Source organism: Gorilla gorilla, chromosome X (assembly GCF_029281585.2).
Source record: "Gorilla gorilla gorilla isolate KB3781 chromosome X, NHGRI_mGorGor1-v2.1_pri, whole genome shotgun sequence".
NCBI lineage: Eukaryota > Metazoa > Chordata > Mammalia > Primates > Hominidae > Gorilla > Gorilla gorilla.
In genome coordinates, this window is record NC_073247.2 from 59,562,114 (window position 1) to 59,579,374 (window position 17,261).

At 51.2% G+C, this 17,261-nt stretch overlaps 1 protein-coding gene across 1 annotated transcript; it reads right to left on the reverse strand.

Annotated features, from left to right (window-relative positions):
* SYP (synaptophysin) lies at window positions 1-12,477 on the reverse strand. Its single transcript, XM_019019308.3, has 7 exons — window positions 12,350-12,477; window positions 11,167-11,232; window positions 9,918-10,042; window positions 6,367-6,562; window positions 5,471-5,662; window positions 3,629-3,959; window positions 1-1,474 (listed from the first exon to the last, which is right to left on the reverse strand). The coding sequence occupies exons 1-6, from the start codon at window positions 12,383-12,385 to the stop codon at window positions 3,633-3,635; spliced, it is 942 nt and encodes a 313-aa protein (XP_018874853.2). The 5' UTR covers window positions 12,386-12,477; the 3' UTR covers window positions 1-1,474; window positions 3,629-3,632.
* Window positions 12,478-17,261: the final 4,784 nt, after the last annotated feature.

Sequence of the window (17,261 nt, forward strand, 5' to 3'; positions counted from 1 at the left end):
CTAGGTGGTTAAGGAGTTTATTTGGGAGAGGAGAATCATATTTGTTCTTCCTTGGGGAGGGGGGTTCTTCGAACAATACCGAAGGGTTTGGGAAAGGGTAGGGGTCTGGAGGGGAGAAGGAGGGGCCACAGCCAGACAAAATGGCAACACACGATCACAGGCACTACTGACATCACAGACACAGCAGAGGGTGCAGGATAGGGGCTCCAGACCAGGCCTCCAACCACCCCAGGACGGGTGGAGGTGTGGAGGGAGGGAGGGCGCAGGGGAAGGGGGAAGAGGGGTGGGCCAGTCCCACAGACCTGTTGGTTCTGTCCTCTTATTAACCTAGCTGTTTCATCACGAGAGTGGGGAAGGGTGTGTGTGGTGGGGTGCTTCTCTCTGGACCCCACGCCTCACCCTACAAGCCATATCACTCGACTCTTCTCAGGCCACTTCCGTCCCAAGTCGTAGCCAGAGCCATTCTCCCCCACCCCTAACAAAACCCATCTGGAAGCTCCTATCCAAGTCCCCTCTCCACTGCCCAAACCCAGCCATTGTAAAACATTTTCTTCACTGCACCATGGGGAGGGGCTGCCCTTTCTGAAACCACCATGGAAGCCCCATTCTAAGCCCCACCCTGTCTGGAAGCCTGGCTTGGCCCATTCCTGAACCCCACTTCTTCCCTTGCTCAAGATCTGTCCCCTTTAGAATCAAGCTCAGTCTCCCAAATGTTCCAAGCCACACCCTTTCCATAGGCTCTGGTACCAATCCAAGACTCACCTACTCTGGAGCCCACCATTCTGCCTCGCTTAAAGCCTCGCCCCTTCTAGAACCCTGCCCTCAGCGTCCTTCCAAGCCCCACCCCAGAATGCTCTAGCGCACTCCTCTCCTTCAGACTCCAGATCCACTCTGTCTGGAACCCAACCCCCCTGCTGACCCCTCCACTCCACACCTCCTCTCCAAGACCACCTTGGGTCCTAAACTGTCCTCTCTACCCCAAGCCCCCCCAATCTCTGCCTTTCTTTCACCCTGGAGTTGGATTTCCCTAATGGCCTTTGTTCAGGCAGGCATTGCTGGAGGAACCAAGGCCAGAGTTGGGAGGAGTGGAGGGAGAGAGAGGAGAGAGTCTGAAGTCACGCCTACCCTCCCCACACAGCCGAGGTCTGTTCCCTCCCTGTCCTCCTTTTAGATCCCCTTAACCTCAGGGGACAGGGAGGGTAAACAGAGAGGGGCCAAGGGATGCAGGGAAAGGGACGGGGTAAGAGAGGGGGCCCACTCAAGACTGGGCACCTAGTGCATGAGGGGAGTGGAGTGAGGGCAGGGCTCAGACAGATAAATAGATATTTATATATAATATATATATATATATAAACAGCAAAGACAGTTAGGGTCTCCTGGCTTGAGGGGTGGAGACCTAGGGTATAGGGGTGGGAAGGGGGGCAGGCCTTCTCCTGAGCTCTTGCCCCCCCAGGTCCTCCTGGGCTTCACTGACCTGTAGAGACAAAAGACACAGAAAGGAGAGGGGGTCCGACATGGGTGGCGCCCTCAGATAGGGGTTGGGCTGTTATGCTTTTGTCCTGGCTTTATGTCTTTTCTTCTTTCCTGGAGCCAGCTTCATCCCAGCTGCCTCTGCTGAGAAGATATACCTGACCTTGCCCCCACTGGGTTAGGTACCAAAGAGATTACAGTCTCTTTCCTCCAACCAAAAAAATAGTCCCTTAACAGGTACTGTTCTAGCCATTTGTGATAAACTATATTGAGCAAAACAAAGATCCCTGTCTTTGTGGAGCTTATACTGAAGCAGAGATAGACTTCACAGAGCGAACATGATGCATGAGTGGATTATCTTGTATAACATAGGGTGACAATAATAAGTGAAATGGAAAAAATAAAGTGAGCTGGGCATGGTCGCTCACACTTATAGTCTCAGCTACTTGGGAGGCTGAGGTGGGAGGATCACCTGAGCCCAGGAGTTCAAGTCTAGCATTCCTAAAGTGCTAGGATTACAGGCGTGAGCTACCACGCCCAGCCTGCGACAGGGCAGAGTTCTGACACAGGAGGACTGTGGCCTAATTTAGGATTTAACAGAATCCCTCCAGATGCTGTGAGTAGAACAGAATGGAAATGGAGACCTGAGAAGAGGTCTGGGAGAGATGACAGTGGAAGATGAAGGATATATTTTTTGAAGGTAGGACCCACAGGATTTTTTGATGAATTAGATGTGGGATGCCCTTTCCATCCTGGCTAACCCAGTGTCAGAAGCTACCTCCATCCAAGTATTGCCACCTTCTTGCCTTCCCCCACTTCATGCCACCCCTTAGCCTTTTCCTCCTGCCTTTCCTCCCCTATATCCTCTCTCCTATCTGAGGGAAATCTCACTTCTCTTTTTCTTTTTTCTTTTTTTTTTTTTTTTGAGACAGAGTCTCGCTCTGTTGCTCAGGCTGGAGTGCAGTGGCGCAATCTCGACTCACTGGAACCTCCGCCTCCCAGATTCAAGCGATTCTCCTGCCTCAGCCTCCAGAGTAGCTGGAACTACAGACGTGCGCCACCACGCCCAGCTAATTTTTATATGTTTAGTAGAGACGGGGTTTCACCGTGTTGGCCAGGCTAGTCTCGAACTCCTGACCTCAGGTGATCTGCCCACCTTGGTCTCCCAAAGTGCTGGGATTACAGGCGTGAGCCACCTCACCTGGCCTCTTTTCTTTCTTTCTTTCTTTTCTTCCTTTCTTTCTTTCCATTTTTTTTTTTTTGAGACAAGGTCTCGCTCTGTTGCCCAGGCTGGAGTGCAGTGGCAGGATCATAGCTCATGGCAGCCTCAGCCTCCTGGGCTTAAGTGATCCTCCCACTTCGGCCTCCTGAGTAGATGGGTCCACAGATGCATGCCACCACGCCCGGCTAATTTTTGTATTTTTTGTAGAGGTGGGATTTCATCATGTTGCCCAGGCTGGTCTCGAACTCCTGGGCTCAAGCGGCCCGCCCGCCTCGGTCTCCCAAAGTGCTGAGATTACAGGCATAGGCCACCAAGCCCCGACCCTCACTTCTCTTTTAAGGCCCAGCAAGAAGGCCGACAAGCCTTTCCAGGACCCCACCCTATCCCTCTTCCTCCTTTGAAATTCCACACTACTTCCCTCCCCTCCAGCGTTGGGGAGAGGCGGCAGATCTATCCCCTCCTCCCGGATTGGTGAACTCGTCTGACCTTCAAGATCCACGCCCATTTACCCTCACCATCTATTGGCCTTATCACCTACTGGCTTATCAGTCACTTCTAAGACCCACCTCCTCGTCGCTTCCGTGGCTCTTGCGCTCCGCTGATTCGCCACTGCGCAAGTCCCCCGATATTCCCTCCCTTTATTGGTTGCTTTGCTTCTCTCCCCCCGCCTTTCCGCCGAGTTGCCCTTCTACCTCCCTCCCATTGGCTCTTCATTCTGTCCATCTTGAAGCACCATTCTTCTTTTCTCCATTCATTAGCTAGTTTTTCAGCTCTTAGCAGGTAGTTCTGCCTCTTGATTGGCTCCTTCAAACTTCAGTCCTTACTTGCCCCAGTAAACGCCTTACGTACTCTCTACCCCCGACTCTTATTGGTTCACTGACCCGCTCGTCTCCTTCCTTGTACCCTCCTTGGCCGCACCGCTCGCCGGTCACTCACCAGACTACATCTGATTGGAGAAGGAGGTGGGTGCACCCTGCGGGCCGTAGCCTTGCTGCCCATAGTCGCCCTGAGGCCCGTAGCCACTGCCACCGCCGCCGGCTGGTTGACCATAGTCAGGCTGGTAGCCGCCCTGAGGCCCGTAGGAATCCTGGGGCCCGTACCCGCCGGGGCCCTGCCCGTAGCCTGCATCGCCGTAGGCGTCCCCGGGTGCCGGTTGTTTCTCGGGGGCGCCGGGAGGCGCGCGCAGGAACGGGGCGGCCCAGCCTGTTTCCTTAAACACGAACCACAGGTTGCCGATCCAGAGCACCAGGTTCAGGAAGCCGAACACCTGCAGGGAGACAAGGCTCGGCTGTGGTACCCCGCCCATTGCCTTGGCGGCCCTGCGTGCAGGAATGAGCATGCTGGGAATGAATACGTAGGCTCCGCAAGGTGGGGGTTTCTGAAACCCAGACTCTCTGAGTCCCAGTGCGAGAACGTCGATGTGCAGAAAAATCACCTCTGGCGGGGTGGGCGTGTTAGAAGAATTTGGAGCCCTGGGGATGCTGCGATCTATCAGTATTACATATACAATTATTTACATATTTGCACATATACACATTATATGCACATTTATGCATGTATAAAATGTAAATTTGTAATATATTCATAGTAAAATGTAAGGATACAAACTTATTAAATATAGCTATACCACTAACATGCATCTAAATACATAAATGTAGATAAAATATATGTATAAGTGCACATGTATAAGATATATGAAACTTGCATAATTTTTTTTTGAGATGGAGTTTCGCTCTTGTTGCCCAGGCGGGAGTGCAATGGCATGATCTCGGCTCACCACAACCTTCGCCTCCCGGGTTCAAGCAATTCTCCTGCCTCAGCCTCCCGAGTAGCTGGGATTACAGGCATGCACCACCACACTGGCTAATTTTGTATTTTTAGTAGAGATGGGGTTTCTCCGTGTTGGTCAGGCTGGTCTTGAACTCCCGACCTCAGGTGATCTGCCCGCCTCGGCCTCCCATAGTGCTGGGATTACTGTCGTGAGCTACCGCGCCCGGCCACATAAAGTAATTTTAAGACATAAAACACTTTCTGTACCTTTCCTTATATGCCATGCCCTCTTCTAAGAGCTTTACATGTTATAAGTTCACTTAAAATTCAGTTTTGGGCAGGAAATACTATCTCCATTTTACAGTTGAGGAAACTGAGGCCCTAGAGGCTAAGTTACCTGAAGTCTCACATCCAGCAAGTGACAGGAAAGAAAAGTTGTAATCTTAGCATCTGTAACCCTTGTATACGACTTACCTTGTGCCAGGCCCTTTTCTGAGCACTCCGTATTCTTAGTTCACTAAATACTCAACTTTGGAGCAGGACCTATTATTAGTCTTCGATTATACATGCTCAACTGAACCTTGAGAGGCTGTGACTAGTTTCAGGTCAGGGAGCTTGCAAGAGGTAGAGCTGGGATTTGAGCGCAGACAGTCTGACTCCAGCCAGTAGGGGGCATCCAAGTGGGGGAACATTTCAAGTTTTTCCTTCATTTTGCACGTGAGGAAACTGAGGTCCCAAGAGGGTGCTGAGTTGCTTATTTTACATGTCTAGGCTGGGTCTGGGATCCAGGTCTCCCAAACCTGTCATGTTCCCCCTTTGGGGACAGTCTGTGGTGTCACAGTGGTTACAATTGCTAGCTCATCCTTCAACGTTGTTGTTGGCACGCGTTCTTCAGGGACACCCCTTGGATCTCCCCTGACTCTCCTCTTATTCTCCCACTCCACCACTCCCCATGCCGGACTGTACTGTTTTCCACTCTCCCTCCTCCAGCCAGCACCCAGGGCTTACCACCGAGGTGTTGAGTCCCGAGGTCACAGGGTCTCTCAGCTCCTTGCATGTGTTCCCTGTCTGGCGGCAGACAGGCATCTCCTTGATAATGTTCTCTGGGTCTGTGGCCATCTTCACATCTGACAGCCCCTTGGCCCATGCCGATGAGCTAACTAGCCACATGAAGGCGAACACAGCCGTGGCCAGAAAGTCCTAAGGCAGGCAGGGGTGAGGAAGACAGCACTGTGAGTGGACTGCTTCACGCTAGGCCCTGGGGCCTCCTCGGATCACAGGTCCCCCAGAAGAGGCCTGTCTCTCCGCTGCCTTTTCAGCTCTCAAGCCCACAACACTTTCACCTGAAGGTGGCCCTCCCAGCTTGAGCTTGTGTGTGTACATGACACAGAGGATGTGGGAGTGTGATTGTGATATGTGGCTGTGGGTGTTGGGGGGAGGGGAACTCTGTGGGATGATTTCCGAATCTGTGGAAAGTAATGTGTCTTTCCACTTTTGTCTGCATGTGGGAATTTTTGTCATTTTGTGTCTAGGCTGAGGGTATGTGAGTACAGTGGTGTAGGAATCAGTGTGTCTGTGTGGCATGATGACAGGCATGACTGTCACAGCGAACCTCTGTGGGCCTCTTCCTTTGATCTAGGCTGTGTAGTTGTGTGAGAGTGGGAAGGTTCTCAGGTGTGGGCCTGTCTGGGATTCTGCATAGGCTGTATGTCTCCGTGACTCTATGACTCTGTGTCCCTGATGCCTGGTGTGGATTAATAGCAGCAGCAGCTATATGTGTGGCTGTTATGGTGGCTGTTTGCATGTGGGCCTGTCTGGGATTTGGTGTGGTCTGTGAGCATGGCTGTGTCCCTGGGGTTCCGTGTCCCCATGGTCCCTACATGCAAGTGGCTGTGGGGACTCACCAGCATGGGCCCTTTGTTATTCTCTCGGTACTTGTTCTGCAGGAAGATGTAGGTGGCCAGAGCCCCCATGGAGTAGAGGAAGGCAAACACGGCCACGGTGACAAAGAATTCGGCTGACGAGGAGTAGTCCCCAACTAAGAAGACCTTGGTGGTGCCCCCTCGGCAGGTGGGTGCATCAAAGTACACTTGGTGCAGCCTGCAAACAGAGGTGGGCAGGTGTGGCCCAGCCCCTAAGAACACCCTCAACCCTCCAGCCCAATCATGGGTCCCCCCATTTCTGACAAGGCCCCAGGAAGAGGAGGAAATAACCATTCATCGAGCACCTACTATGTACCAGTCACATTTCACTGATTGCTCAAAACATCCTGGTGAGATAGGTGTTATTCATCCCTCACTCCAACCCAAGCACTCTGGCCTCTTGATTATTTCTAGAACTTGCCAGGCATCCTCCCTCCCTAGGATCTTTGTTTGTACTGGCTGTTCCCTTTGCCAGGAATGCTTTTCCCCTAGATAGCTTCGGGTCTTACTCCCTCATCTCCTTTTTTTTTTTTTTTTTTTTTTTTGAGATGGAGTCTTGCTCTGTCGCCAGGCTGGAGTGCGGTGGCACAATCCCGGCTCACTGCAACCTCTGCCTCCCGGGTTCAAGCGATTCTCCTGCCTCAGCCTCCTGAGTAGCTGGGATTACAGGCATGCGCCGCTACGCCCAGCTAATTTTTGTACTTTTAATAGAGACGGGGTTGGCCACCATGTTGGCCAGGATAGTCTTGATCTCTTGACCTTGTGATCTGCCCGCCTTGGCCTCCCGGAGTGCTGGGATTACAGGCGTGAGCCACTGCGCCCGGCCTCCCTCATCTCCTTGAAGCTTTGCTCAACTGTCACCTTCTCACTGAGACCTTCCCTGATCTCCCTACTTAAAATTAAATTGAAACATTCTCGCAACCAGCACTTCTTAGCCTGGCTTCCTTGCTCCACTTTTCTCGATAGTAGTGGTACCCATCTGACGTACCAGGTATTTTTTTTTTTTAATCTTGGTTTTTGCTGTAACTACAAGAGGGCAGGGCTTTTTCCTGTGTTTTCGCCTCCGTTTATCTCCAGGCCCTGGAACAGTGCTGGCACCTAGCAGACACTCAAGAAATGTTTATCAAATGAAATGTACAGAGGCGGAAACAGAGGCTCAGGGAAGTGCATTAACTTGCCTAAAGTCACACAGCTGGCAAGGGAATGTCAGAGTTGAGATCTGAACCTTGTTTTCTCCCTATCTCATGTTGACTTTTCTACCCCACCCCAGTTCAGGTCCCCGAGAGAAAAAAATGTATGCATAGCAGAGGAGAGGCCAGCGACTAGATAACAGGAAAAGACAGACAGAAAGAAAGGAGGGTAAAGGGATCTTGGAACAGGGTGTGTGTATGTGAGGGAAGAGGGGAGGTGTCCTGGGACTAAGGCCTTTCCTGTGGTGTGATGGAGGAGAGGTGGGGGTTGTAGAGAGAAAATGTCTGTGGGAGAAGTACTGGAGCACAGTCTCAGATTGGAGGCCAGGATCCTGAGACTGAGCAAATGGTGCCAATGCCTTTGTGTAGCAAAGGCCCTGAGGGAAGAGGCTTGCACTTATTAGTCACCTACTAAGCAGTTTACATAAATGTCTCATTAATGACAGCCTCCAGCAATTCTCTAAAGAAGGCATTATTAGACCCTTTTTACAGATGAATAAACAGAGGCTTAGCAAGGTTATTACTTGCCCAAGGTTGTACAGCTCCTAAATGATGGAGCTAGGAGTTGCATCTGGGTTTGAGTTTCTGTTTCTAGTGGGCTGGGTCAGGAGAGGGGGTCCCTAAGAGGGAATGAGAGGTCCTTGGGTATTAGGGCAGTTTGGGAGGGATTTTGCTCAGGGGGACCCAGGGCCAAGACTGTTTTTCTGGGGGACTTGTGGGCTAGAGCCTTAGGACCCAAAGTTCTAGACATGGGAGGCGTGGGGAGGGGGCACAGGGGATGGTTGTGGTCTTGTGGATCCCCAAAGGACCGGCTCTAAGCAGTGTCCCTTGCTGCCAGCTCCCCCTCCTTCCCCAGACTCTTTTCTCCCTTGCCTTTGTGGACCCATGGATACCTGGCTGCCCCTCTGCCTCTCAGGCCACACTTTCCCGGCATCTCCTCTCTTTTCCATCATTGCTCAGGGCCTGTGCTAGGTTTTCTTCTACTTTCACTCTTCCATCTCCCCACTGGGTGATCACTTGAGCCTACATTTACCCTCAGTGCTCGAAGACCCCCAGTTTCCAACTCAACCCCTGTCCTCTTTCCTGAGTCCCTTAAATTTATTTTACTTATTGAACAGACACTGATGGAGCACTTATTGTGTGCCAGGCACTGTGCTAAGCACCTGATGAATATTAACTCATTGAATGCTAACCACGACCCTGTGAGGTAGGTATTATTAGTATTCCTTTTTACAGATGAGGAAATTGAGACCCAGAGTGGTTATGTGATTTGGCCAAATAGTGGGGGAGTCTCAGAAACCTGTGCGGGGATTGTGTCTGTGGGTCTCTGTCGTCCCACCCTGCAGGAGGTAAACATCATTGTGAGGGTAGTGCCCATGCCAGCCGTGCTCATTCTTGTGCACCTAGCACCCAGTGTAGTGCCCGGCACACAGTGTGAGCTCAATAAATGTCAGAATTGTTTAATTGGGTTTAATTTTTCCCTATATCTAAGCAGCACCCCTCATTATTCTATTCTCTACCATAAAACCCTACATGAGGATCCCCTCGAGTTTCTCTCAGTCTGCTATTATCCTCTTTGTTAATTTATTTGTTATAATGTAGGCTCCATGAAGGTAGGGAGTTGGGTCTGGTTTTTTTTTTTTTTGGAGATGGAGTTTCGCTCTTGTTGCCCAGGCTGGAGTGCAATGGCGCGATTTCGGCTCCCAGGTTCAAGTGATTCTCCTGCCTCAGCCTCCTGAGTAGCCGGGATTATAGGCATGCATGACCACGCCTGGCTAATTTTGTATTTTTAGTAGAGACGGGGTTTCTCCATGTTGGTCAGGCTGGTCTCGAACTCCTGACCTCAGGTGATCCGCCCACCTCGGCCTCTCAAAGTGCTGGGATTACAGGCGTGAGCCACTGTGCCTGGCGGGAGTTGGGTCTGTTTTAGTTACTATCATGCTTCCAGCACTTTGAGTAGTACCAGATATACAATAAGTTCTCAAAAATGTGTATAGAATGAATGAATGGGGATTAAATAATAATATTGGCTAACATTAATTGAGTACCTACTGGGTTAAGGTATGTATATACACCTGTCTTACTTTTGTATCTTGTTTATTGCCTGTCCCTTACCCCTTCGCTGGAACAGAGCCAGAGGGCCACAGCCTATGTCTGCCTTGCTCACCACATAGTCCTAGAGTCCAGAGCAGTGCCAGGTACAAGGCAGGTGCTCAGTGATCCCAGTGGATGTAGCCTCGAGGTGGGAGCTGGGCAGGAGCTACTTGCGGGGGGAGGTATTGGCCGGTTCCACCCTGCCCCTTCCTCTCCCAGGTCTGTTGGTATCCCAGGGTGGGAGCACACCTGAAGGGGTACTCGAACTCGACCTCGATGCTGAGGTCACTCTCGGTCTTGTTGGCACAATCCACGCTCAGCTGGAGCTCCCCACTGTAGCTGCCGCATGTGGCAAAGGCGAAGATGGCGAAGACCTTGGGCAGCAGGGATGGGGATGGCCACAGTGAACCTGTGTGCATGTGGGAGGGAGGTGCCCTCCTCTGGACAGATCGGGGGCCCAGCACAGGCAGCAGCAGATGGAGCAGTCCCCACCCCCACCCCCTAATCAGGGCTCATCGGGACCAAGGACAAGCTGATTACAAGGGTATGGCTGTCTCTTCCTGTTTCTCTCTCTCTGTGTCTCTCTCCGTCTCTGCCTTTCCATGCTGACCTCCCTCTTCTCTGTTTGTCTCTGTTGTTCTCTGTGTATCTCACTGTGTCTCTGTTTCTCTCGGTATCTGTTTCTCTATGTGTCTTTGTCTTTCTCAGATGTCTCTTTGTCTCTCTGTGTCTCTGATCCTCTCTGCCTCTGCCTGTCTGATCTGTCGGTGTCTCTTTTTGTCTCTTTTTTCTCTGTCTGTGTAAGTGTATGCCTGTATGTCTGTGTCTTTCTGTTTCTTGGTCTGTCTCTGTCTCTCTGTCCTGTCTCTCACTCGGTCTCCGGATGGTTCTCTCTCTGTCTCCCTCTTGCCTGTCTCTGTGTGTTGGTTTCTCTTTTTTTTGAGTGTCTCCTCTCTGTGTCTCTCTCTCCCCCACTCTGTTTTCCTGCCTCTCTCCCTGCGTCTGTTTCTCTTTGCATCTGTTTTCTGTGTCTCCTTTTTCTTTGTTTCTGTTTGTCTCTTCTCTCTTATCTCTGTATCTCTTCTCATCTCCATATTTCCGTTTTTTTCTCAGTATTTCCATCTCTGTCTTTATCATTCCCTGTCCCTCATTCTCTCTGTCACCTTCACTGTCTCTGGGTTTCTCTGACTTTGCATCTCTCACCCAGCATCTGCTACAGGCTCCACCTTCCCCACCCCTCCCTCACTTCAAGAGAGGAGGTAGGACGTCACAGTCTCCCATTTCACAACGGGGGTACCTTCAGCCCTATGTGACGTCACAGCTCATCTGTTTTCTGGCTTCAGACCCCTGAAACCTCACCCTGGAGCCCAATTCCCCCATCCCCTACAACCCCCACACTCATCCCTGGCTACTCGCCTCTACTCCACCCCTGCTCTTCTGGACCCCATGACCTCCCTCTCTCCCTGCACTCTGCCCCAACAGCCCGGACCACACTCACCCATTGCAGCACCTTCACAAAGCCGAGGGGCTCCTTGACCACCCGGAACTGACCCCCAGCCACCAGCTGAGGAGAGAAACAGTGGGGAAGGGGTGGGGTTGTTGGAGGTACAGGGAGGTGAGCGGCAAGGCTGCCCATCAATGACCACAGGGGATGGAGCATGTGACTTCGGGGAGAGGGTGAGAAGGAGAAAGTGACACCTTGGGGAAGGTGTGAGCCCCAGGGTCCAAGGACTGGTGGGAAGGTCTGAAGAGATGGTGAGTCAGATGGCAGAGGAGGTCGGAGGTGAGGGAGATGGGGATGAGGTCAGGACTAGTTAAGGAGGGGGAGCAGGTTTGAAACGTAAAGGCGAGTCGGATGGGGAAGGGGTTCGGGTAGAGAATGGGGATGGAGTGGGGTGCATTCGGGTGGGGGGGTTGTGATGGTGAAGGTGAGTCATAACGGGGCAGGAGTCGGTTTGGCTCAGGTGGGGGAAGGGTCTGCAGGGGTAAAGGTGTGTTAGACGGCGGTGGCGGTAGAGATTTGAGGTGATGGGGATGGGGAAGGGTTGGGACTGATTGGGGGTGAGTTTCTGAGGTGGCAAAGACGAGAGACATGGCGGAGAGGGTCTGGACTGATTAAGGTGGGGGAGGGCTGGGACATGGCTTCAGTCGCTATGTGTTGGGGGTGAGGAGGCTGGGGGTTTTGGAAGGAGTAAAACCGGATTGTCCCCTAGGTGTGCTCTGGGGGAAGGGGTGGTCGCCTATGGGGGTACAGTCTCTGTTTGGGAGGGGCGGGTGCCAGCCCTCTCCCCCATCCCCGCCCCCACACCTTCTGTCGCTCTATTTCCTAGCTTATCCGCAGCACCCCCCATCTTTCTTCCACTCTACCCTCCCCTTGTCCCTTGCCCTCACTCCAGCCCCCAGGCCCCTATTCCTCCCCTCGCGGTCGCCAGTAATAAACGGGGCTCCGGGGGCCCCCGCTGCGGCAGTGAGGACGGCCCTCGCTGCGGCAAAGAGCGCACTCCTTTTCTCCACCTCCCCCTTCCTCCCCTTCACCTGCCGCAGACCCCCAGCCCCAGCGCCGGGGACCGGGTCTCCGCTGCCAGACCCTGGCCACCACCTCCCAGAGTCGGCTGGCCTGAGCGACCCGGCCTAGGCAGCCGGGCGGCGGCGGGCTCTGTCCACGGTGCTGGAGCGCGTACCTGATTCACCACGTCCATGTCCGCCAGCAGCAGCATCAGCAATGCAGGGGGCGGGAGGCTCGGCTAGCAAGGGCGGCGCGGGGCGCGGCGGGGGCGGCGCGCGCTCGTTGGAACAGCCCAGGCGGCTGCAGCCCCGCCCCTCGCGCCCCCTCCTTGCCCGCCACGCGCCTGCGCACAGCGGGTTGTACCACAGTCTCACCGGCAGCCATTCCGGCCCGGAGGCTGGAGCCGTGAAGCGTGCCGGAATTTGCGTTGGGAAAACACAAGTCGAGGGCCGGGGAGAGGAGACCTCCCTGCTCGGTCCTACAGTGTGACAACTTTGCCAGGCTCTTTTCTGAGTTTGTTAAACATGTTCACTCATTTAATGCTTACAGAAGTCCTACGTTGTAGGGACTATTAGGCCGTTTTTACAGACGAGGAAAATAATTCCCCAGAGAGCTTAAGTGACTCTCACAAGGTCAGCCAGCTACTAGCTGGCAGTGCCCAGAGTCCCTGCAGTTTAAACACGGTTCAAGGCCTTCCAGGTTCCTTTTTCATAGTCTGCATTTTAAGCACACCCTGAAACTCCTGCCCCCATCTAGCCATCTCCCTTATTTCTTTCTTCCTCTTTGTCAAATTAATGCCTACTCGAACTCTACCACTTTACCTATTTATTCCTTAGCTCTCTCTTAATTGGAATAACCCTCCTTCCTGCGACTAAAACTAGGCCCATCAAGGTCAACAGTGATGGCTATGATGCAAAATCCAAAATACAGTTGGGGCTTAAGATGCTCAACTTCGGCCAGGCGCAGTGGCTCATGCCTGTAATCCCAGCACTTTGGGAGGCTGAAGTGGACAGTGGATCACTTGAAGTCAGGAGTTTGAGACTAGCCTGGCCAACATAGTGAAACCCCATCTCTATTAAAAATACAAAAATTAGCTGGCTGTGGTGGCAGGCGCCTGTAATCCCAGCCACTTGGGAGGCTGAGGCAGGAGAATTGCTTGAACCCAGGAGGCGGAGGTTGCACTGAGGCGAGATTGCACCACTGCACTCCAGCCTGGGCAACAGAGCGAGACTCCATCTCAAAAACAAAACAAACAAGCAAACAAAAATACGGAGATACTGTTTTTCATCTTTCAGGGTGGTGAGTATCAAAAAGTTTGATAACGTTCCATATTGGTAGGTTGGCCAGAAACAAGCGTTCTCATAAATCGCCTGTGGAAGTTTCATTGGTATAACGTGTAGAAGGCAATCGGGCAAAATCTAAAAAAAAAAAAATAACAAATTCATTTACTGTTTGGTTCACCTTCATACTTCTAGGAATTCGTCTTACAGATAGACTCATACATGTGCTAAAAGATATATGTATAAGATAATACGTGACTGGGCCGTTTATTTTTTATTTTTTTTTTGAGACGGAGTCTCACTCTGTTGCCCAGGCTGGAGTGCAGTGGCATGATCTCCGCTTACTGCAACCTCCGCCTCCCGGGTTCAAGCAATTCTCCCTGCCTCACCCTCCCTGAGTAGCTGAGATTACAGGCATTCGCCACCACGCCCATCTAAATTTTTTTTTTTGTAGTTTTAGTAGAGATGGGGTTTCGCCATATTGGCTAGGGTGGTCATGAACTCCTGACCTCATGTGATCTGCCTGCTTCAGCCTCCCAAAGTGCTGGGATTACAGGTGTGAGCCACCGGGCCAGGCCAGGGCTGTTTATAATAGGATAAAGAATGGACACTCCCAAAGTGCTCATTGTTGGTAGCCTGTTTAAATAAACTCTGATACTATGCCGCTGTCATTATAATAACATGGAACTATGGAATGATTGCCAAGATATTTAGTTAAGTAAAAAATGCAAGATGTCAAACTGTGTGGTAATTGTGTACAAAGAGAAGAGAAGGGTTATATCAGACAGAGAATAGCTAACATTTAAATTGTGGCTGTTTTCTGTCAAGTACTCTTTAGAGAACTTCGCCTGTATTACTCACTTAAATTCTTACTGTAACCCTATGTGACAGGTACAACAACTATCTTTATTTTACAGCTGAATAAACTAAGAGGCAGAGAGGAATTTTCCTAAGTTCACACAGCTGGTAAATTGGTAGAACCAGGATATGAACCCAGGAAGTCTGGCTCCAGCACCTGTTACTCTTAGCCACTGTGCTAACTTATCAGTACACCATCTTTTTTTTTTCAGCACACCATCTTGTATGTCTGTAAAAAATACCTGATAATACTATTTGCTTCCAGAGGGTAGGGAAACTTTTCACTTTATACCCCTTTGTACCTTTTGAGACTCCATCTCAAATAAAATAAAAAAATAAACAGCCTGGTAGTGTATCATCTTATACATACACCTTTTAGCACATGTATGAGTCTACCTGTAAGAAATTCCTAGAAGTATGAAGCTGAACAAAACAGTAAATGAATTTATTTTTCTAGATTTTGCCCAATTGCCTTCTACACAGGTTATACCAATGAAACTTCCACAAGCGATTTATGAGAACTCTTGTTTCTGGCCAACCTGCCAATATGGAACATTATCAAACTTTTTGAAACTCACAACCCTGAAAGATGAAAAACAGCATCTCAGTAGTTTTGTTTTGTTTTGTTTTGTTTTGTTTTTGAGACAGAGTCTCGCCCAGGCTGGAGTGCAGTGGTGCAATCTCAGTTCACTGCAACCTCCGCCTCCTGGGTTCAAACGATTCTCCTACCTCTGCCTCCTGAGTAGCTGGGATTACAAGCACACACCACCACGTCCGGCTATTTTTTTTTTTTTTATATTTTTAGTAGAGATGGGGTTTTGCCATGTTGGCCAGGCTGGTTGTGAACTCCTGACCTTAAGTGATCCACTGTCCACTTGGCCTCCCAAAGTGCTGGGATTACAGGTGTGAGCCACTGCATCTGGCCTACCTTTTGAATTTTGAACCATCTGAATGAATATCTTTTTTTTGAGACAGGGTTTCCCTGTGTTGCCCAGGCTGGAGTCCAGTGGCATGAATATGGCTCACTGCAGCCTCGACCTCCTGGACTCAAGCGATCCTCCTGCCTCAGCCTCCTATGTAGCTGGGACCACAGGTGTGAGACACCACGCCCAGCTAATTTTTAAATATTTTTGTAGAGACGAGGTCTCACTTTGTTGCCCAGGCTGGTCTTGAACTCCTGGGCTCAAGTGATCCTCCCGCCTCAGCCTCCCAAAGTGCTGAGATGACAGGCATGAGTCACCATGCCCAGCTCAATAGCTGTTTTTTTAAACATGAAAATTCACACATATATGTAATGGATACTTCCCAGTTGTTGCCTTATTGGGGAAGCAGTACACAGGAGGGGTTAAAAGCATGGATCTTGGCATCAAACTGCTTGAATTTGAATACCACCTCTGATACTTCTTGTTTGACCCTGGACAGGTAAGATGGTTTAAAATGATACCTATAAGGTTGTTGCACTGATTCAACGAGATGATCACTGTAATGCAGTTAGCACAGGGCCCAATAAATGGTTCATTTTACCTCCTACACATCTCTGGAATCCACTCACTTCTCACCATCTCCTCTGCCACCTCCTCTGGCTAAGGCGACCATCATTCCTGCCAATTTTAGCATCTCCAGTCTCTTCCCCCTCCCTTCTGTTTTCAGCACAGCCGTCAGAACATCTATTTAAAATGCAATGTTAACTATGTCACTACCCTACTCAAATCCCTCCCATGGCTCCCCACTGCTTATAGGAAAAATCCCAGAGTTTGGGACCTGGCATTCAAGGTTCCACCTGATCTGGCCTCAGTGGCTTCTCCCACCTCATCCCTCAACAGTCTCCCTTCACTCTCTGTGCCCTGCCCATGACTTGCTGTTCTCACCTAACTCCAGCCCAACCACTTTAAGCCTTTGTTTCAAGGCCTAATGTAACTCAATCTTCTCAGTCCTAGTCTCCAATTCTGGCTTCCCTCAAATTTCAGTCCTGGCTTGATTGGCGCAAATTATACAAATGAGACACCCCTGTTCTGGGAGCTGGGAAGAGTTCCTCCCCGACTGGTGGTCTCATCCTGCACCACTCCCAATGCTACCTTCAATTCCTCTGGAGTGGGGCTGACTCCCACTTTGGATGAGACCTGTCCCGTGTTTCAACCAGTTCAGTTTGCCCCGAGAGAAACCCAGAGCCGGTGCCTGGCACATAGTAAGTGCCTGATAAGCCTTCAGTGAGCGAATGTAACCCCAAAGGCTGGGTGAGGAGTAAAGCTGGGGCAAGAAGCAGAGAGGACCTCTGGGATCTGTGTGGGATAAGAGTAGGTTACTCTTAGGTGGTCTCAGGAAAGCCAGGTGGGCCCTGAGTGGGTTCCCCAGGGCTGGGAGCCCTGACCTTTGCTGTCACCTATGTTGTCTACTGATGGATTTAGGTTTTCTTTTCTTTCTCAGGCAGAAAGTGGGAGATGGGAGACAGCGCGATCTCAATTTAGCCACCCTAAAATTCCTGTTGCCGTCAGAGGACCCCTCTGCCTAAGATGCATCACATACCAGGCCAATTCCAACCTCCAGGCCTCTCCCTTGGCAGGATTCTTCTCTGGGTTTCCTTGTCCTTTCCTTCTCATCCGTCTACCCTTCCTAGTTTGACCTGGCTGAGCCCTGGTGAAATCTCTGCCTCTCTTCCTCTCTGAGTCCAAGCACCCCTCACACCCTCTCTCTCCCCTTTCCTCCATCTCTGTCCAGTGCCCTCCCCCTCCCCCCTCCTCCACTCTGCCTCCAGCTTTTTTTGGCTGCTGTCTCTTCCTCCTCCTCCTCCTCCTCCCTCCTTCCCTGACGCTGAATAATCAGGCCTGGCTGTCCTGGTTTCTGGAAATACCCGTGTGTGGGCAGTGGCTCAGGGCTAGAACAGGGGATGGATGGATGGGGGCCCCTGGGCAGCCCCAGACCCCCAGTGCAAAGACAACAAAATCCAGGGAT